General features: G+C 36.6%; 2 protein-coding genes across 4 annotated transcripts; both read right to left on the bottom strand.

Annotated features, from left to right (window-relative positions):
* Positions 1-245: 245 nt before the first annotated feature.
* Positions 246-8,053, bottom strand: LOC137024767 (membrane-spanning 4-domains subfamily A member 4A-like). 2 transcript variants are annotated; one of them, XM_067392640.1, is made up of 7 exons: positions 7,874-8,053; positions 7,514-7,624; positions 7,353-7,427; positions 4,132-4,275; positions 3,669-3,782; positions 3,320-3,385; positions 246-1,453 (listed from the first exon to the last, which is right to left on the bottom strand). In XM_067392640.1, the coding sequence occupies exons 1-7, from the start codon at positions 8,051-8,053 to the stop codon at positions 1,361-1,363; spliced, it is 783 nt and encodes a 260-aa protein (XP_067248741.1). In that variant the 3' UTR covers positions 246-1,360. The 2 variants fall into 2 exon arrangements, with proteins under 2 accessions (XP_067248741.1, XP_067248742.1); XM_067392641.1 differs by lacking the exon at positions 7,514-7,624.
* A 2,297-nt stretch (positions 8,054-10,350) lies between these two features.
* LOC137024761 (membrane-spanning 4-domains subfamily A member 15-like) lies at positions 10,351-17,619 on the bottom strand. Of its 2 annotated transcripts, none has more exons than XM_067392628.1 (10): positions 17,392-17,619; positions 16,803-17,007; positions 16,490-16,594; positions 16,326-16,400; positions 13,260-13,382; positions 12,816-12,929; positions 12,443-12,508; positions 12,273-12,336; positions 11,953-11,967; positions 10,351-11,374 (listed from the first exon to the last, which is right to left on the bottom strand). In XM_067392628.1, the coding sequence occupies exons 2-10, from the start codon at positions 16,980-16,982 to the stop codon at positions 11,265-11,267; spliced, it is 852 nt and encodes a 283-aa protein (XP_067248729.1). In that variant the 5' UTR covers positions 16,983-17,007; positions 17,392-17,619; the 3' UTR covers positions 10,351-11,264. The 2 variants fall into 2 exon arrangements, with proteins under 2 accessions (XP_067248729.1, XP_067248730.1); XM_067392629.1 differs by having other exon boundaries at positions 10,369-11,374; positions 11,897-11,967.
* Between the last annotated feature and the right edge of the window lie 4,908 nt (positions 17,620-22,527).

Here is a 22,527-nt window from a genome sequence, read left to right as displayed (position 1 = left end):
ATCGAGTTTGTAGACCCTTGCTGTAATTCTTTGAATTCAATTTTTGGTGGCTTCTAGAGTTCATGCCGTAGTCCTGTACAGAATCTGATTTTTTTTATTTTTGACTACTCTCAATAAACATTGACCATTTATCACTGGAAAATAACAGATCCAATCCTAAGATCCAGAAAGAAAAGATAGCATAGACTGGTGTTTGTGATACTCTAATCTCTGATTTTGTTTCTCAATCCCAAAGCAAGCCTGCTGAAGGAGACAGAGGACTGAGACTTTGAGGAATAATTTTAATATTTGCTTTTGATTTGCAAGTTTTAAACATTCAGTTTGTATCAATCATATTCATTAAAGTAAAAAAAGAGTGACTTACACTGATGATTAGGCAGCATTGTTTATATAAAGAAAATTGCAAACCAGTAATTGTAATAATTGTTTACACATAAGTGACTAAAAAAATCTGCATTTACTATTGGATCCAGTGATTACATTCATGTTCTCTTTTTAGTGAAAGGAAAGCAGAGATCAGAGGTGCGAAGAGAACCTGATCACCATACTCAAGTAAAAGTACAGATACCTTTCAGTGAAAATGACTCCATTGCAAGTTACAAGTCACCAATTACAATATAACTTGAGTAAAAATCTTACACCCGGTTTCACAGACAAGGCTTTAAGGATTAGTTCACTTTCAAATTAAAATTTCCCTTATAATTTACTCACCCCCCATGTCATCCAAGATGTCCATGTCCTTCTTTCTTCAGTCGAAAAGAAATTAAGGTTTTTGACTGCCTTCCACAGGTCAAAGTTTGAAATAAATTGTCATATACAATATGCTAGTGCAAGTATATAACAATTAGTTCAAACTTTGACCTGTGGAGGGCAGTAATACATTTAGCATCTATGTGATTCAGCAACTACATGCTAATGCACTCGTATTTCCCTAAAGTGACTTTCTTGACAAGTTTAAGTGAGTAAAGGCAAAACGCATAAGATATAGTACTGTACCTTCAATGCCTTGTAGATGGCGTTATTGCTTCTTTATAGCAGAAACGAACTGCTGCAGAAAAAGCTAGGTGCCATGCAAATAACTGCATTACTCAAATGTATTGAGGTAAAATGTACATTTGCTTGTTCAAAAATTTAGTCAAGTAGAGAATAATAGTTGCAAATATCTTTGATACTCAGTAAAACTACAAAGTAGCCAAAAAGATACATAAGTATACTAGTATATTTAGTATTAAAGATACTATGTACAGTAACTAATTACATTTACTTAAATACTTTACTCCACTGGCAGAGATAAATCAGGACAGTAAATCATTACGAAAGCATAAAACCCAATGGCAGGACCACAGATCTGTCTCACTTTTTAAGGTTCATATTTAGGAGCAGAACATTCACTGTATTGTGGGGGATTTACTGCAGGATGGTGAGACATGGAAGAGATGCTGACCAGAGGAACCTGCAAGAAAAACAGATGTGCCATCAGCTTCAATGGTTATTTATTGATAATACTAATCTTGAGATATATATATATATATATATACAGTGGGTACGGAAAGTATTCAGACTCCCTTAAATGTTTCACTCTTTGTTATATTGCAGCCATTTGCTAAAATCATTTAAGTTTTTTTTTTTTTTCTCAATGTACACACAGCACCCCATATTGACAGAACAATGTGATATTTCAGTTTTCTTTTTTTTTTTTAATAAATCTGCAAAAATGTCACAAATTCTGTGTTTTTCTAAGTATTCAGACCCTTTGCTGTGACACTGATATATTTAACTCAGGTGCTGTCTATTTCTTCTGATCATCCTTGAGATGGTTCTACACCTTCATTTGAGTCCAGCTGTGTTTGATTATACTGATTGGACTTGATTAGGAAAGCCACACACCTGTCTATATAAGACCTTACAGCTCACAGTGCATGTCAGAGCAAAAGAGAATCATGAGGTCAAAGGAACTGCCTGAAGAGCTCAGAGACAGAATTGTGGCAAGGCACAGATCTGGCCAAGGTTACAAAAAAATATCTGCTGCACTTAAGGTTCCTAAGAGCACAGTGGCCTCCATAATCCTTAAATGGAAGACGTTTAGGATGACCAGAACCCTTCCTAGAGCTGGCCGTCCGGCCAAACTGAGCTATCGGGTGAGAAGAGCCTTGGTGAGAGAGGTAAAGAAGAACCCAAAGATCACTGTGGCTGAGCTCCAGAGATGCAGTCGGGAGATGGGAGAAAGTTGCAGAAAGTCAACCATCACTGCAGCCCTCCACCAGTCGGGGCTTTATGGCAGAGTGGCCCGCCGGAAGCCTCTCCTCAGTGCAAGACACATGAAAGCCTGCATGGAGTTTGCTAAAAAACACCTGAAGGGACTCCAAGATGGTGAGAAATAAGATTCTCTGGTCTGATGAGACCAAGATAGAACTTTTTGGCCTTAATTCTAAGTGGTATGTGTGGAGAAAACCAGGCACTGCTCATTAGCTGTCCAATACAGTCCCAACAGTGAAGCATGGTGGTGGCAGCATCATGCTGTGGGGTTGTTTTTCAGCTGCAGGGACAGGACGACTGGTTCTAATCGAGGGAAAGATGAATGCGGCCAAGTAAAGGGATATCCTGGATGAAAACCTTCTACAGAGTGCTCAGGACCTCAGACTGGGCCGAAGGTTTACCTTCCAACAAGACAATGACCCTAAGCACACAGCTAAAATAACGAAGGAGTGGCTTCACAACAACTCTGTGACTGTTCTTGAATGGCCCAGCCAGAGCCCTGACTTAAACCCAACTGAGCATCTCTGGAGAGACCTAAAAATGGCTGTCCAGCAACGTTTACCATCCAACCTGACAGAACTGGAGAGGATCTGCAAGGAGGAATGGCAGAGGATCCCCAAATCCAGGTGTGAAAAACTTGTTGCATCTTTCCCAAAAAGACTCATGGCTGTATTGGATCAAAAGGGTGCTTCTACTAAATACTGAGCAAAGGGTCTGAATACTTAGGACCATGTTATATTTCAGTTTTTCTTTTTTAATAAATCTGCAAAAATGTCAACAATTCTGTGTTTTTCTGTCAATATGGGGTGCTGTGTGTACATTGAGGAAAAAAATAAACTTAAATGATTTTAGCAAATGGCTGATATATAACAAAGAGTGAAAAATTTAAGGGGGTCAGAATACTTTCCGTACCCACTGTATATATATATATATATATATATATATATATATATATATATATATATATATATATATATATATATATATATATATATATATATATAAAATCAACACTAAACACCAATTTTTATCCAATTAGTCTGAGGCTACAAGCTTCTCTTACCTCTGACTGGTTAAGATCATGCGTCTGATAGGACTGTGGAATTAAAACTTGATGAACATTCAGCACCTTTGGAGAAATGCACACTTCTTACTGTGATATAAATTCAATAACATTGGCAGACAGTTCCAGTATTACAGGTTTATAGACGGAACTGTATTTCAAATAGAAATGGAAATGGAAAAGGAAAAATGCAAAAATCCTGCTGAAGTGTTTATGTGGAAACTTGTGCCTTTGTGCAGATTATTGAAACTGAAAAACTACCCATCTTTCTGTCAATCTGCAATGTCTTAGCAACCACCCAGAACACCGTAGTGGCCACTCATCTTCTTGACCTGAACACATGACTCACCTGAGGAGAACAGCAGGCGTTGGCTTTACAGGCAAATGCTGACAGACAGATGGAGATGATGAACTCAAGGACAGTGAATACCAAAGTCACACCACTGATTCCCTGTAAGAGGGTCTGAAACAAACCCAAACAAACCACTCATCATTAGCACAAATATTAATCAAATAAGTGATAGTTACTCACACTGGTACACTGACTGAAAGTGCAGAATGTAAAATCCTTGAGGTTAATTTGGTAATATAACATAAATTAAACTAGACTGAGTCTACAATTAATGTATAGTGTCAATGCCTTCTTACGTTGTAAAAGATCAGTAATAGTAGGAGGTCTATTAGATTATTCTATTAAAAGCCAGTAAACACAGATCTGGCAGGTTATTGCAGATTACAGCTGGACTTTAACAACTTTGATCAGTGATCTTATAGTAATTACTACATAGAAGTGACTAGAAAAGTTAACATACCATATACTTGTAATTTGAATTATAACATTGATAACCACTGCAGAAAGATCTCAATGGTCCAATAGACAAATCCAGTGAAAGTAAAATAATGGAAATGCCTGCAGTTATAGCACTTATGATGCTCATTCCAAGTGAACCTTTCACCTATGGGCAGAAAACAGTAACAAAAAAACAAGTTAATAAGTTAGCAAGCACTTAACCCAATGTATTAAAGCAGATCATGAAACAATATATATGGAGCATTATGAAAATAAATAAAGTCACAAGTGGCAATAATCGGGGTCCAAATACAAATGACTTGTGAGGACAATGCATATATTCAATGACAATATCTCTCTTCAAATATAATAAAAGTCTTAGAATTTCAAACATAATATGGGTGTCTCTGTATGGAACTATTCTTCAATGTACTATTTTACAATAGACAAATAATATTGTCTCCTCATTTTAATTTGATAGAAATACATTAATTCTTGACTGGCACCTTGACATGTTTTCTGTATCGTAAAAATAATGGTAATTTGGAGATCCTGATTTCTCTGCAATGTGATTACACTAAAGCTTTATGAAAATATAATTATTTTAATGTTAAGTCCTTAAAATGAACCATTTATACAGATTTTATCTGACGATTCTAATTGTATGACAATTATAATCGTCACTAAAGATTAGATACTTTACGTGCGAACACATAATCAAGCTCTCTTTCGCGACTCCTTGCGATTAAATGCACACACAAACACAAACTGATCTCAAAATAACCATCTTGAGAAGTATTCCCGTATATATACAGGTGGTTATGTGAATGTAAACAGAGAAAAACAAAAAACAAATCATCAAATCATTCTTGCATTGTTTCTGTGCAGCCTATAACTGCTGCTTTATCATTAATGTTGCATTAAACAACAAAACACAGCTTTAACACTGATTAATCTGTTTAATTGATGCAGCAAACACTAAGCATGCAGTGAAAATATACCTAATTATTACATTTCTGTCCCTGAATACTACAGTTAGATCTAACTTTATTTGTAACTGTTCTATAGTATTTATTAATGTTTGAAATCAGAATCCACTTTTATTGCCAAGTACAACAACAAGTACAAGGAATTTGCTCTGAAATGCTTTAAAAATACTTAAAAAATGAAACGAAAATTGACTATTTAAATAATACATAAATTATAAAATATACATATGATAAGAGTACACAATTTAAAAAGTTGGTGTAAGCGCAGCTTGCAGACTATTATGTGTAGTATTTATAAGGCCAATAGCAACTGGAAAAAAAGCTGTTTTTGTGGCGTGAGGTTTTTGTCTTTATAGATCGCAGTCTTCGGTCTGAAGGGAGAACCTCAAATAGTTTATGTCCAGGGTGAGAGTGATCGGCCACAATCTTAGCAGACCTCTTTAGAGTCCTTAAAGTATACAGGTCATGGAGAGATGGCAAACTACAGCCAATCACTTTACTGTCTCTGCAGAGTGAATAACACGCTGTAGTCTGTCTTTATCCTTAGCAGAGGCAGCAGAATACCAGATGGTTATAGAGGAGGTTAATATTGACTCAATGATGGAAGTATAAAAGTGCACCATCATTGTCCTCCACAGATTAAACTTCTTCAACTGCCGCAGGAAGTACATCCGTTGGTGAGTTCTTTTAATCACAGTATTGATGTTTAAGTCCCACTTTAGATCCCGGGTAATGATAGTTCCCAAAAAGCGGAAAGAGTCCACACTCTCAACTGGGAAGTCATGCAATGTAACTGGGGTATATGAGGCTGGGTTTTTCCTAAAAATCCACCACCATTTCCACTGTTTTCACAGTATTGAGCTCTAGATTGTTCTGACTGCACCAAGATACCATATGGTCAATTTCCCACCGGTAAGCAACCTCATCCCCCCCAGAGATAAGCCCGATGAGGGTGGTGTCATCCACAAACTTTAACAGTTTGACAGACTGGTGGTTGGAGGTGCAGCTGTTGGTGTACAGGGAAAAAAGTAGAGGAGACAGCACACAACCTTGAGAGAAAATCAGTACTTATGGTCCGATAGTCAGAAACTTGTTTTCCCACTCTCAGTTGCTGCCTTCTGTCAGTCAGAAAGTCTGTAATCCATTTGCAGATGGAGTCAACTCGGAGAGTTTTTCCTATAGCAGAACAAGAATGATATTGTTAAAAGTAGAACTAAAATCCACAAACAGGATCCTAGCATAGGTACCTGGTGAATCTAAATGTTGAAGGATGAAGAGCCATGTTTACTGTATTGTCAACAGATCTTTTTGCTCTTTATGCAAACTGCAGAGGATCCAAAAGAGGGTCTGTGATAGATTTAAGGTGTGACATCACAAGGCGCTCAAAAGACTTCATTACTACAGATGTTAGCGCAATGGGTCTATAATCGTTAAGGCCTGTGATCCTAGATTTTTTTGGAACAGGGATAATGGTTGAAGTCATGAAGCAGGCTGGTACGTGGCAAGTTTCCAGTGAGGTGTTAAAGATGTCTGTAAACACTGGAGACCACTGATCAGCAAAATACTTCAAAGTGGATGGAGAGACAGAATCTGGTCCCGCTGCTTTATGGTGTTTCTGTCTCTTGAAAATGCTGTTTACATCTCTCTCCCAAATGTAGAGAGGCTTTTCTTGGCTCCTGCTGTAGTGGGTGTGATGGAGCTGATGGGCTGGAGATGATGCTGATGGCTGATATCACTAATGTTGTAGGGGATGGTGTCCCATTTGTTGTCAAAGTGACAATAGAAGTTGTTCAGGTTGTTAGCCAGAAGCAGGTCATTAGCATTGGCAGAGTGGAGGGCGTTAGGTTTACAATTTGTGATTTGCCTGAGCCCTTTCCAGACAGAAGCAGGGTCTGTATGTGTGTGTATTCTTATTTTTACTGTCTGTTCGCTTGTTTTTAATATCGTTTTAGTTAGGCTAATAGTTTTTGCTGTGGTATCGAAGTACTTAAAGTGTTCTTTAAATAATAAAGAATGCAAAGTTACATTTGTCTCAAAACCCCTATTTTTATTTTATTTGCTGATCGGAAACTGTGATATGATTCGAACCGTGAGTTTTGTGATTCATTGCACCATTACTAGTCCATTCATAAAAATAGGTGTTGGCTGACTGACCAATTAACTAATATCTTTGAAATGCGTTGACGAATCGAAAATTCTTTTGACAACTTGATGGTGCTTGGACCCCTGAAAATAACAAGTGATGTGTTCATACCAAACACAGACTGGAGGTGCCTTTGCCATGGAGTGCATTTTCTGCAGCAATGCTCAATGATCCTGTGATAATGTACTGAGAGAAGAGAGAAAGGAAGCTTCAGTTAGAATATTTAGCTTATAAAAGACAGAACTGTACTTAATTGTATAAAGTTTGCTCACTATGAGAGATCCCCAGTAAGGAATACCCCAAATAACAAAGATGGTTTCTGCATAGATTGTACACACAATGCCGAACAGGAGAATCAGCAGGCCGATCATTATCTGGACAGTCTGAATAAGACGAGAAAATATATAATATATAATATATATATATATATATATATATATATATAAATATATTACAGGGATCATAATTAATCACAGTTTTAAGCTGAGCAGGGTCACCAGATCTGCATAACAAAACCTGCCCATCTCAACAGTTAATGTTTGTACTACTGCTTTTTTTGGATTTGTTCCTGTACACTTCCTCCTTCACACTGACAGACACATATGATAATCAATTATTGAATGATTTCTCACCCCAAGTGCTTTTGGTTGTCCTTTCAGAAAGGCCTGAAGTCCTTGAGGAAGTGAAGCTGCCTGTGGGACATGAACAGTCACTGGAGCATTTGTCCCTCTTTCAGCTGGTGCCGTTTGTTCTGGTTGCTGAAACTGGATGATCAGCGTCCCAGAGTTTGTGGGTATGACGGTACTGGACATTCTTGTTTCTGAATCTGAGGTTGACCTGCACAAAATCACAGTTAATGAAGACATGTAAAAACATTTGAAGAATAAGTATATAAAATAGATTTTCATAAATATTCTTACCAGTGTATTTATTAAAATACTTTATGTTAACATACATTATTGTAATAAACAATCTGTGGTCTTCATATTCTGGAAAAACGTATGCAGTTAATGCAGTCATGTCACAGAATTATTGGTAACTAGAATAACTTTTTTACAGATATATTACAAACAATTCTTGTTTAAACTGATCTACAGCATTTAACAACTGCATTTACAAAAGTGCCCAACTGCCATTATAAATCCATGCATTACTAAATAAAGAAATAAACTACTCATTAATAAAATTTGCAGACATAATGTAAAGATAGTAATTTGTGTGAAGGTAATCAAATGAGATCTTTTCTGTTTTTCACATTTTGCTGTGTGTTTTTATAGTTCACTCCTCTGAGGCAACACATCCTGTGTTATGAAACGGTTTCCCAGAATTAAAGATATGTGGGTGGAGCTCAGATGGTTAGGAGGGGCGGCAAAGCTGTCCACTGTTTCCAGGAAATCAAGTCTGAAACGCTACTGTAATATATGTTCCCATTCATAATAATAAGAGTAAATTAATCTTGCTTAATTTGGCTTAGTTGTATTTTATATAACCTGCATGCTGGTTTGGAAACAGGCTTGTAAATATTGTACAAAAAATATGACAATGGTCAGCACAGCCGTACCATTTGTTGTTTCTACATTCTTCAATTCACTCAAACCACCTTATTCAAAGTTGATGAAGATAGAAAAGAGTTTTTGAAGCTTTTCTATTATGGTTAGTTTGATGATAGAAATTCTTGTAAGACTACTGAGAAAAGTCTTTTTGGTAAGACGACTTACATTTATGTATAATTTGAAGGGGAAAAAAGAGCAGCTAACATCAGTGTCCTTCTTAAAATTTACTAAGAAAATGTTTAACAGCGTAGGATTTCTGCATTTTGCTTAAAGAAATTAATCTTTCCTTATTTGTAATGAAAAACTCATAATGAAAGTAACACTTTCCCAATCAGAGTCATTAACAAATTTGGCTCAGCAATCAGTAGTGCAAGACTTACCTCTAGTATGCTGTTAATGAAGTGAGGAAGCTGGATCTATATGCTGATTTAAAGCTGTTCAATAATCCATGAGAGGAAACAGCAGGAAGTCCAAGTATACAAGCAACAGCAGATGCGAGACCATGGCCAACACAGGACTAAAAATACATGAGTACTGGAGGGAAAACAGGGAGAACTTGTGCCAAATTAGGGTGGGGAAACAGTAGAAGAACTACAAAGACCAAGTGCAAGACTACAAAAGGACAGGAAATCATGAACAAAACAAAATACTAAATAAAAGACTTTAGTGCATTACATTAGTGCAACACATACTCCTCAAACTCATCATAATATATCTCTGAGTGTTTTCATTGTTATGTTTTGTTTGTTTTGCCATGTATTTTGTGTCATGAGATTCCATTGCCCTCATGTGTTCATGTCATGCGCTTCCCCTATCTCATGTGTCATGTTCTGATTGGTTTGTCATGTGATTTCAGTTCTGTCTTTCCATTGGTCCATCATCTTCATTGTTCACAGGTGTTCCTTGTTTGTCATTAGTCCCTTTTATAAATAGCCCTCATGTTTCATTGTACTCTTGTCTAGCTTTGTTTATTGTAACCGGCCATGGTGAGTGTTATTGTCAAGTCAAGTCTTTGTTTTGTTTTGTTCAAGTTTGTTTTTTGGATTTGTGTTTATATTAAACTGCACATGGATTCAACACTACACACGCCTCCAGTGGACTTCATCCTCCATTACAGAAAGCACATACTTTCGCTGGCAATTTGTCTGGTTCCACAAAGTAGGTATTTTTGAACTGTTATTGGATGTCAAATTGAATAGGGAAAATGCTCTGCCCCCTGTGGTGTCGTGAGGGGTACCTGAGAGAGGGTGCAGAAAGAGGGCCTCTGGTTCAAGTGCGGTTCTCTAATAGGCCACACCAACTTATCACTTATAAGTCGGTTTGTGTACGGCAAGGGCTGTGGCTGACAACAGCCTTCAATAAACAACCTTTGTTGTCAAACTCCTCATCCTTGTCTGAGAACGCTACAGTATTATTTAAAGTAGAAACATCTAGAAAATTAAGACCATCTCTTTTAAGTGAATTAATATAAACAGATTTACAAATGTAGAGCACACTATTTTTCCTTTAAAAAAATGGGTAAAATCTGATCAATACTAAATGTACAGCATATATAAGAACTCCTGCTTTTGACAGAAGATCTCTACCTATAAGGGTCAGGTCCAAATATTGAATTTGTTTTTTTCAGGTATTTACCAAAAGATATTCAATACAATTATACTTGTATATCTATAGTGGGCTGACAGTGCACTCTCTCAGGTTTAATTTGAGAGTATTTACATTCAAATTGGAAGAAGGGTTTAGGAATTACAACTCTTGAGAGTAGCCACCCCCCTTTTTCAAGGGACCAAAAGTAATTGGACAATTGAATCAAAAGCTGTTTCATGGACAGGTGTAGGCCATTCCTTCATTATTTATTGATTGATTAAGCAATAGAATCAACTCCAGACCTTTTAAGTTTGATATTTGCATTTGGAATCTGTTGCTGTGAACCTACATCATGCGTTCAAAGGAGCTCTCCATGCAAGTCAAACAGGCCATCATTGGGCTTCAAAAACAACAGTAGTAGATGATCGCAGGATCCTCTCCATGGTAAAGAAAAACCCATTCACAACATCCAGCCAAGTGAAGGACACTCTCCAGGAGGTAGGTGTGTCATTGTCAAAGTCTACAATCAAGAGAAGACTTCACGAGAGCAAATACAGAGGGTTCACCACAAGGTGCAAAATATTCATAAGCCTCAAGAATAGAAAGACCAGATGGATGGAACTAAGATTAACCTCAACCAGAATGACGGGAAGAGAAAAGTATGGAGAAGTCTGCCCAGATTAAGCCAAATGCAGCAAAGTTGATTGGATGGCATTTCACGGTACAGATGGAGAATGATCCCAAACACACTGCAAAAGCAACCCAGGAGTTTTTTAAGGAAAAGAAATGGAATATTCTGCAATGGCTGAGTCAATCACCTGATCTCAACTCGATTGAACATGCATTTGACTTGCTGAAGGGAAAACTAAAGGTAGAAAGACCCTCAAACAAACAACTGAAGACCGCTGCAGTTAAGGCCTGGCAAAGCATCAGAAAGGAGGAAACACAGTCTCTGGTGAAGTCCATGGGCTCCAGACTTCAGGCAGTCATTGCCTGCAAAGGATTTAAAAGATTAAAAATGAAAAAAAAAATTATGATTATATTCATTTGTCCGATAACATTTCGCCTCTGAAAATGGGGGGACTGTCTATATAAATGGCTGCAATTCCTGAACCTTTTACTTGATATTTTTGTTCAACCCCTTGAATTAAAGCTGAAAGTCTGCTCTTCAAATGCATCTTTTCATTTTATTCTGGTGGCATACAGAGCCAAAAGTATGAAAATCGTGCCTGTGTCCAAATATATATGGACCTAAGTACATGCATCTAAAATAAAATAGTTCATCAGAAAAAGATACTATCTTCTGTGTGAACATTTATAATTAATAAATACACAATTTACATGTGTCCACTTTACATTAAGGTTCACTTTCACAGGTTATTAATGTTTATAATTCATGAATAAATGGTTCACGTGTGTTCACTTTTTTATATTAATGTTTATAACTCATGAATATATGGTTCATGTGTCCACCCTACATCACGTTTCATGAAAATTACAGCTAAGAGATGTAACCTTGAAGGCTAGGGAGCGATATAAAGGTGGAAGAATCCCTCCCTTCTTGGTCTTACACTCTGCAGTGATTTGTGTTTCTGTATGACTGACCTTTCTTGCAAGAAATAAAACCTTTGAAAGACAATTTGAACGAGTTTGTCTCTTATGCAGTGAGTCGATTTTATTTGTTTATTTGCACAACAGTATCTTATCTTGAATAGTAGAAATCTTTATATACTATTTGATCCAGTGATTGCTGTCACTAAAGTGCTTTTCTTACACTAAAAAGGGGACATGAATGTAAAACACTGGAAGAACCCATGTGTCCTGCGAAAGCATAAAACCCAACAGCAGGACCACAGCTCTGTCCACAAAGATTAATATTTAGGAGCTGTTTCACTGTATTGTGGGGGATTTTCTGCAGGATGGTGAGGCATGGAAGAGACGCTGACCAGAGGAACCTGCAAGAAAAACAGGTGTGCCATTAGCTTCAATGGTTATTTATTGATAATACTTATATATATATAAAATCAGTCCAATTAGTCTGGGGCTACAAGCTTATCTTACCTCTGACTGGTTAAGATTATGTGTCTGATAGGACTGGGGAATTACAACATGGTGAACATTCAGCACCTTTGGAGAAATGCACATATAGTGTTTTATACCTTCTTACTGCAATATAAATTCAATAACATTGGCAGTTCCAGTATTACAGAACTGTATTTCAAATGGAAATGGAAAAAGGAAAAGACAAAAATCCTGCTGAAATGTTTTGATGTGAAAACTTTGTGCAGATATATAAAAAAAAAAAATAGAAACTGAAAAACTACCCATCTTTCTGACCATCTTTATTGTCCTAGAAACCACCCACGACACCCTAGCAACTGCCTATCAACCGTGTAGAGGCCACTCATCTTCTTGACCTGAACACATGACTCACCTGAGGAGAACAGCAGGCGTTGGCTTTACAAGCAAATGCTGACAGACAGATGGAGATGATGAACTCAAGGAGAGTGAATACCAAGAACACACCAGTGATCCCTTCGCAGAGGGTCTGAGAAAACACTCATCATTATCACAAATATTAATCAAATAAACAATAGTTACTCACACTGGTACGCCAGCTGAAAGTGCAGAATGTACAATCCTTGAGGTTCATATGGTACTATAACGAACTAGAATAAGTTTACAATTAATGTGTAATATCAATGACTTCTTACGTTGTAAATGATCAGAAATAGTAGGAAGTATATCAGATTCTTCTATTAAATGTCAGTAAAAAAAGAATGGATGGGTTATTGCAGATTACAGCTAACAACTTTACTGACAACACAGTGATCTTATAATTACTAAATAAAAGTGAATAGAAAAGTTGTTAACATACCCTATACTTGACATCCGAATGAGAAGAGTTCAATGATCCTATAGACAATTCCATTGAAAGTATAGAAATGGAAATGCCTGCATTTATAGCACTCATGATGCTCATTCCAAGTGAACCTTTCACCTATGGGCAGAAAACAATAACAAAAAACAAGTTAATAAGTTTGCAAGCACTTTACCCAGTTAAAGCAGATCATATATATGGAGCACTATAAAAATAAAATATACTCGCAAGTGGCAATAATTAGGGTCCAAATATAAATAATATCTCTCTTCAAATATAATAAAAATAAAATAAAAATAAATTTTCAAATATAATACGGGTGTCTCTGTATGGAACTACTCTTCTATGTACTATTTTATGACAGACAAATAATATTGTCTCCTCATTTTAGTTGGATAGAAATACATTAATTCATGTCAATTTGACATGTTTTCTGTATCGTGTAAAAATAAAGGTAATTTGGAGATCACCGATTTATTTGCAACCTAATTAGACTACATTAAGCTTTATAAAAATATAATGAATGTTATGCATAGGAAAATCGAATTTACAGATTTTATCTCATGCCTCCCTCTTGTGGACAACATTAGTATTACAGCCTGTGATTCCCATTGATATAAATATTAAAAATTGCTGTAAGCACCCTTGAGCATCAGAAATTAATTAAACTTTGCATGTTTACTCAGAATGTCTTGTTGCCCACATGTACCAAGTTTTGTGATGTTTGGGCTTTATGTTCACAAGATATAGGCCAATACATGTAATTAAGTAGAGTAAAGGTTAAGTGTATTTGGCGTGGTGTCCGAGCTTGAACCCAGAGTACTCCCCCTGATGTATATAGACTGTTGTATATATACACCTTTTGTTGTTAATGAGTTGATTAACTGAATGCTCTTCACTCATGTTAATTAGGTTAATTATCTGAACCTACTCCTCCCGAACTTTGTTAATAAAACGTAATTTAGTAATTTAGTCATTACATAATTAGGAATTATTAAAATTCCTTTGAATTTTTAACATTAGAGTCTGGGGATGATGCATGTCAAGTTTAGTGTGAATTGAATATACAACAATTTGAATGGTCTTTAAAAATTAGACACTTTACACATAATCAAGCTCTCTCGAAATAACCTTCTTGATATACATAAATAGTAAATAATACCTGAATACTACAGTTAGATCATTTAACTTTATCTGTAACTGTTGTAAAGTATTTACAGTATCTCACAAAAGTGTAGATGTAGAGTAGTCAATGTGCAGCTTGTATAGCAGTACAGATTTACTGACCTCTGAAAATAACTCAACATACAGCTATTATTGTCTAAATAGCTGGCAACAAAAGTGAGTACACCCTAAATGATAACAGCTCTACATCTTTCAACCATGCAAAGCCACCTGTCCTATTCATTATATTCATGTATTTGTCTGCTTGACAGGACCATACAAATTTGCCTATCTTGTATTAGAGCTTGTACGTTGATCACAATCCTCTCATACTGACCACTGGATGTTCAACATGTCCCTTCATGGCAAAGAACTCTCTGAGGATTTGAGAATTAGAATGGTTGCTCTCCACAAAGATGGCCTAGCCTATAAGAAGATCGGTAACACTCTGAAACTGAGTTACAGCACAGTGGCCAGGGTCATAGAGAGAGGTTTTCCTCAAAGAAGTTAAGTCCTCGTGTTGTGCGTCAGGTGCAGAAGCTGGCTTCAAAAAACAAATGCATTAGTGCTGCCAGCATTTGTTTAGAGGTATGCCGCACACTGCAACAAGTCGGTTTGCATGGCCATCATCCCAGAAGGAAGCATCTTCTGAAGCTGGCTCACAAGAAAGCCCACAAACAGTTTGCTGAAGACAACCTGTCCAAGAACATGAATTACTGGAACCATGTCCAATGCTAAAGTGTAACCGAAAACTTTTGTAACAATATTACCATTCAAAAGTTTGGGGTCAGTAATATTTTTTTTTTTCTTTTGGAAAGAAACGAATTAATACTTTTACCCGTTTCGGACACATTGTTCAATCTTACATTAAATAAATTCAGTGCTTGTGTAACCCCTCCTGTTCGAACCGGGACTGCCGGCATAAGAGTCGGGCACTCTAACAAGGACCACGGTCGCTAGAGCACCTCTTGAGATCAGAGGAGTGAGGTAGAGACCTGCGTGGGATGGATTTTCTCGCTCCAGCAAGATTGTGTCCCGCTCCCGCCCGCAAAATCCCACGGGTAAACGTATAAGTATTGTTTTTTTTTTGTTGTTTTTTTAAATACATTGCATATGTAAACCCTGAAACCCTCTCCAGAGACGGTGTCATAAGGTCTTATGTTGGCACAAACAAAGTCAACACATTTTTCTGTTGTTATATCTTTTATTGCACTTGACACTTTCGACTGACTTGCCGCAAATGTCAGGGATGTTTGGCCTTTCAAAACGGTGCACACATGAAGCTTCAGACCTGAAGTTCCAGACTTGTGACTTGTATGCGAGTATTTTGCTGCATTTGTCACAGCTCGCAAAAGGAAGGTGCTTTCCATCGCTGTCGCATACTACTGAAAAACATTTCCAAATATCAGATTTTCCTTTGCTTGGTTTTGCAGTTTTGCATGTTCCTTTCTTTAATAACTTACTAATATCTGTAGGACTAAGCGATTCACCTGAGTCACGCGGTGCAGACATTTTGCCTCTGTGTGGTAGGCTTGGCTGTTTTGCGCCTATGAACCACACGAGAGTTCGCTTCCGACCCTGCACCTGTAAATCGTTTTTATTTTATTTTATTGTAAATAAAGGTTTATTTGTTTCTAATTATTCTATTTTGTTAGATCTTTCCACTTTGCGGGAGTCCCGCAAATAATTTTATTTTCCCGCAACCCGCACACAATATCGTGCCGCCCGCATCCGCATTCACCCATCAAATACTGTCCCGCGCCACAATCGGTTGTGCTGGGTCCCGCTGTACTCCCGCGGGAGTGCAGGTCTCTAGAGTGAGGTTTACACGCACAGCTCTTACCGACCTACATCCATTACACTTAAAATACCTGAAAATAACAAGCGACGTGTTCATACCAAACACAGACTGGAGGTTCCTTTGACATGGAGTGCATTTTCTGCAGCAATGCTCAGTGATCCTGCGGTAATGTACTGAGAGGAGAGAGAGAAAGGAAGCTTCAGTTAGAATATTTAGCTTATAAAAGACAAGAACTGTACTTAATTGTATAAAGTTTGCTCACGAAGAGAGATCCCCAGTAAGGAATACCCCAAATAACAAAGATGGATTGGACTGTAGACACAATGCCAAGCAGGAGAATCAGCAGGCCGATCATTATCTGGACAGTCTGAGTAAGACCAGAAAACAGATACTTATTGCAGGGGTCATAATTAATCACAGTTGTCAGCTGAGCAGGGTCACCAGATCTGCACAACAAAACCTGCCCATCTCAACAGTTAATGTTTGTACTCCTGCTTTTTTGGATTTGTTCCTGTACATTTCCTCCTTCACACTGACAGACACATATGATAATCAATTATTGAAAGATTTCTCACCCCAAGTGCTTTTGGTTCTCCTTTCAGAAATGCCTGAAGTCCTGGAGGAAGTGAAGCTGCCTGTGGGACATGAACAGTCACTGAAGCATTTGTCCCTCTTTCAGCTGGTGCCGTTTGTTCTGGTTGCTGAAACTGGATGATCAGCGTCCCAGAGTTTGTGGGTATGACGGTACTGGACATTCTTGTTTCTGAATATGAGACTGACCTGTACAAAATCACAGTTAATCAAGACAAGTAAAAACAGTAACACTTTACAATAAGGTTCATTAATTAAACATTAGTTAATGTATTAATTATGAGCAATACATTTGTTACTTTACTAATCTTTGTTAACGTTAATAAAAATACAGTTGTTCATTGCTTGTTTGTGTTAGTTCACAGAGCATTCACTAATGTTAACATGGATTTTAATAATGCATTAGTAAATGTTGAAATTAACATTGACAATGATTAATAAATGCTGTAGAAGTGTAGTTCATTATTAGTTCATGTTAACTAATGTAGTTAACTAATGTAGTTAACTAATGAACCTTATTGTAAAGTGTTACCGTAAAAACGTGAAGAATAAGAATATAATATAAGAATATACCAGTGTATGTGGTCTTCATATTCTGGAAAAACTTATGAGAGTAGTTTCCTTCAGTTGTTTTTCACACTCCTCTGAGAAAACACATCCTGTGTAATGAAACTGTTTCTCAGAATGAAAGATAAAGTGGGTGGAGCTCAGATGGTTAGGAGGGGTGGCAAAGTTGCCCACTGTTTCCAGGAAATCAAGCCTGAAAGTCAAGATTATCGTCCGCGTGAACCGGACGATGCAAATGACTTTTCTCCAGTGTTGTGACGTACTTCCAAGTGAAACAGGATATTGAATAGAGGGCAGGGTTTTACTTTAGCGCTCCTCCTCTCCATATCTCGCTCATAGCAGACGAACGGTTGCAGGGGAGTGGTTTACGTGTTTTCAACCCAAGCCGTCAAACTGACGTCATCGGAGAATGAACGCCATTCCAAACCGGAAATAACTTTTCAGATTTTGATTAAAGATTACAGCGACAAACAATTTTTTTCTGTGTTTTAACTTGCACGGATTGTTTACCACAAGACTAGCAATATGCACTAACAAATTAAATAGGGTCGATTTTGATTTCATGCAGACTTTAAAATCTATCTTACTTAATTTGTCTTTGTTGTAATGTAAACAAAAACTCTTGATTTTAATAATGTATTAGCAAATTTTGAAATTAACATTAACAAAGATTAATAAATGCTGTGTAAGTGCAGTTCATTATTAATTCATGTTATCTAATGTAGTGTTTTGTGATAACTATGTGTCCCTCATGCCCAACATCAAAGTGTGAATATATCACAGTATAAGAGATAAATAAACCACCAGAAGATGGCAGCATAAAATGTTATTTGATCTAATCAAAAAATATACATGACAAACTAAAATATTCTGTCAATAAAAGAAAATTATATATATATTTTTAATTTAAAATAATAGCCTTTATTTTTATTTTTTTTTTAGAAATTCAAAACTAAGTAATTTTGAAGTAACACATTGCAAAACACAACTATACAGCATTGGTCAAAACAATACAGACAATGGTTTATCTTTATCGAGGCTCAGTTTGTAGTTATAAGTAAAGTCTCATAACAATAAAATATCTATTATATCTATTATTGATTACAATACAATGCAGTTAAAGCAAAATAAATCAAAATAAAACTTAAATCAGCTTAAGCTAAAAAGCTTTATAACCTAGCTTTATCCAGCAATATTGGAGATGCTCGTTAGGGAATCAGTTGTCCTTTTCTGGCTGATCTATGATTCAATGTTGTAGGCATATCAGTCTCTGTATCTCTTGCTTACTAAGACGGATATCCTTCCTTTTGTCACCTACGCCTACTCTTCCTATATTTGAACAGGTAAATAGCAATATCAACATCAAAATCCAAAAAAACAACTATGTCACATAAACATCGAAAATACTACCCATACAAGTGAATTTAGTACAAAAAGACCCGCTAACATCAGTGTCCTTCTTAAATTGACTAAAAAAATGTTTAACATGTTTTGCTGTAATGTTTAACATATTTTGCTGTTTTGTTTTGCTGTAAGAAATGTATCTTACCTTATTTGTAACAAAAAACAAAACAAACAAAAAACCTCATGAGGTAATAAACACATCACCAATCAGGCTCATTAACAAATTTGGCCCAGTAATCATTAGTGCAAGACTTTGGAATACAGGGGAAAAAATAGACAACTAATTGGCTTTTTGTTGTTTTTGGATTGTAAAAAAACAAATGGGTTAATTATGGGCATATCAGCCAGATTCATTACTTCTCTACATAAAGAAATTATCTCTAATATGCTGTTAAAAAGAGGTGAGGAAGCTTTATCTATATGCAGATTAAAAGTTGGGTATATCCTGTCGACAAAGTTTAAATCCCGTCTGACCAGAAACTGTCCTGTCTGTCTCCAATTTGCTTTAGGCTACATATACACTGTCAGTCCAAATCCGATTATTTGTGTATATGATTGAAATCTGATCTAAAATTATTTACATTTAATTATTGCAATTATTCAGATTCCGTTTGTGTCCTGTTGCGCCGTTTCATTTTCCGGAAATTTTGCATTGGTTTCTATGGCAATGACGTTGCATTGGTAGGCGTACACTAAAAACAACAGCACTGCCATGAAGGGGTTTGCATTATATATTTTTCTTTTTTCAGATTTATTTTTGGAAATTTTGCATTTATTACAATTGGATAGGATTATGAAATGGGGTATGGTATCGGAAAAGGTTGTTCTTCATATGATGTTAAACCGAGGTCCTGACTCTCTGTGGTCATTACAAATCCCAGGATCTCCATCAAAAAATACTTCTTCTTTTTTTTTTTAAAGAATAAAGCTGTGTCATCCACTAGTTGACTAAGCAGAATACTTATACCAGCAAATACCTCTAACTTCTAACCTTACAAAAGGTCTGAGCTACAGTAAGAGATATATAGAGATGGGGCAGCCTAGTTGAATTCCTCTTTCTAGAACAAATATCTGTGTTGTACCATGTCATATTTTCACTGAGCTATATCCCAAAAGCACAAGTGAAGTTTTCATAGCATTACAAAATAGGGCTAAACCAAATTTCATATTTTCATTCATAAAAAGACCTGACTAATTACCTTGTAAGAAAATGTTAGAAACATGAACCTCATCTGAAAGGCAAAGGTGTTGTTGTTGCTTTAATATCTTCAGAGTCTTTCAGATATAATTCTTTTGAAGTGATGGTGCTTTGTGTAATATTAAGTAGTGTATGTGATAAATCCCGTTTGACATTTGTGCTGGCTACTGTATACAGGACACCATACAGACTCTATCAAAGAATTTGCTGATTTTCTATCAGAGATAGTACTGGTTGCAGATAAAGTCCTAATTGTTGGTGATTTTAATATCCATATAGATAATTAAAAGACACACTGGGAATGGCATTTCGAGAAAATCTAAACTCTGATGGAGTTAAGGGGTGGTCACCAGTGTTAATTTTGTTAATGAAAACTATGACGAAAAATGTTTGTTTATAGGTACCGTAATAATAATAGGTGCCTTCAGATCTGCATCTCTCATAACATACAATGTCAGATCCATTGTTCTCCCTTGAAGTTCACAGTCCCACTCTAGCTTTCTGATAGCAATCTGTTTGTGACCATTAGGTGCACTGCTTTTTTGTATTTTCCAACTGTTCTCACAGGAACACTGACATCCACAATGTCAAATTACCAAGCACTACCTTCAAAAGTGAGAGGAAGTACTGAAATGTTCAGCATAACCACCAAGTGAGATCCCAAATTGTCCCCAACTATGCACAAGACACTTGTGCGCATAGTATGACCTGAAGAAGTGACTAGACCATTGCCTTCTACATCTTTCATGTCAGACAGCATTCTTGACAGCAATTTCTCTTGCCCAAAGTATTTCATATCTTGCTCTGTGCACAAAAGCAAAAGCTGCAGGTGTTCAACACTTGACCAGTAGAATGGCTCAAAGTTGGCAAGCGTAAAGTACACTCCCACAATCTTGTGCGTTTTCTTTGCTGAGCCAAGAGGGTTGAGTACCTAAAAAGCATAAGGAGAATAAGCTTTAAACTCACACCTGGCTGCATACACTGAGCATTGGTTTTAAACACTTATCCATCACACACATCAGTTAACACAGCAGTTGGAGGGACTTTTTGAGTCTTCACACATTGCTGCCACACCACAGGATCTTTTAATAGAGTTTCTTTAAGAGAGATGTACCTGTCTTTTCTACTGTTGTCTGTTCCTAGATTAATGGTTTGTGGGTGCACATATGAGAAGTATTTGTGGAAAAACTGCTTCCTACTGTAATCTGTTGAAAGGCATGGAATGAAGAATGCAAATCTGTCAAACCACTTAAAGCTGCTTTTGCATCAGAGTCTGAAATGTTTGTAGTTTAAGTATTTCTTTAAATTGTTTTTTGCCAATGTCATGTCAGCCATTTATTTCTTCAACAATCATTTGCATGGTGGATGAAGAATAAGGGTGTTTTGCCTGCAGTTTCATGTAAAACATACACAGATTTTATTTTGTGTACATGGCTCTCATGTCAGTGTCTTCAGGTGCAGACGTCAGAAGCTGGCTCAGTACACACCAACTCTGCAGAACATGTAGTGGATACTTGTCCTGGATATATGAAATATAAATGATGACCGTACCTTAAATGTTTTGCCACAAGTTATGATTAATTATTCATATTCCCTTTTTCAGCTACTTTGCTACAACGATCTGGACATGTCTATCTTCTTACACTTTTGTGTACGATTACTCACTATCCGGATGCAGTACCATTGCGCTTATTAAAAGAGAAGGCTGTGGTGAAAGCCCTAATCACGCTCTTTTCTACCTTTGGTTTTCCACAGGTGATCTAAACGGATCAGGGAACCAATCTCAGGTACTGTCCCAACTGAAAATTAAGCATGTTACATTTAGTGCTTATCATCCTGAGTCCCAAGGTGCTCTAGAAAGATAACATGGACTTCAAGGTTTGGTGATAAGTAAATATTGTGCCGAGTCAGGGAAAGACTGGGATGAAGGGTTGCCTTTACTTGTGTTTGCTGTCTGTGAGAGTGTTAAGGAGTCGCTGGGGTTTAGCCCAGTGCAATTAGTTTTTGTACACAATGAAAGGGGCCCACTCAAAATGCTGAAAGAAGACTGGCTATCTGAACAAAGATCAGAGTGTAATCTGGTGGTTTATGTCAGTTCCTTTTGAGAGCAACTGCATACTCCTTGCATATTAGCTCAGATTGCTCTGGGGATTATGCAAGCAAAAATGAGAAAGCTTTTTGACAAGAATGCAGTCTTTCATTTGTTCTCCGAGGGGGCAAATGAAATTGATTTTATACTCTAAAAGTCTGAGAATTCTGAAAAATTGATATTAGCCAAGAATGATTACAGTATATTGATAATTGCTGACCAATATTTTTTGCATATTTTCTTACAGAAAATGCTATATTTGAGTGAAATAAGCTAAATGTAATTTAATTGTATTGTCATAGTTTATGCATGAATAGTAGACAAATGCAGCCAAAGTGAATACATAACTTTTCAGTCAAGAAATTAATACATGAATTAATGAAAAATTATATTTTACTGACAAGAGTATGAACAAAAATGAGTAAAGAAATAAATAAAACAAACCATCACA

This window comes from Chanodichthys erythropterus, chromosome 8, assembly GCF_024489055.1.
Source record: "Chanodichthys erythropterus isolate Z2021 chromosome 8, ASM2448905v1, whole genome shotgun sequence".
NCBI classification, from domain to species: domain Eukaryota; kingdom Metazoa; phylum Chordata; class Actinopteri; order Cypriniformes; family Xenocyprididae; genus Chanodichthys; species Chanodichthys erythropterus.
Note: the sequence above shows the minus strand (reverse complement) of the source record. Positions and strands in the feature narration are given on the sequence as shown.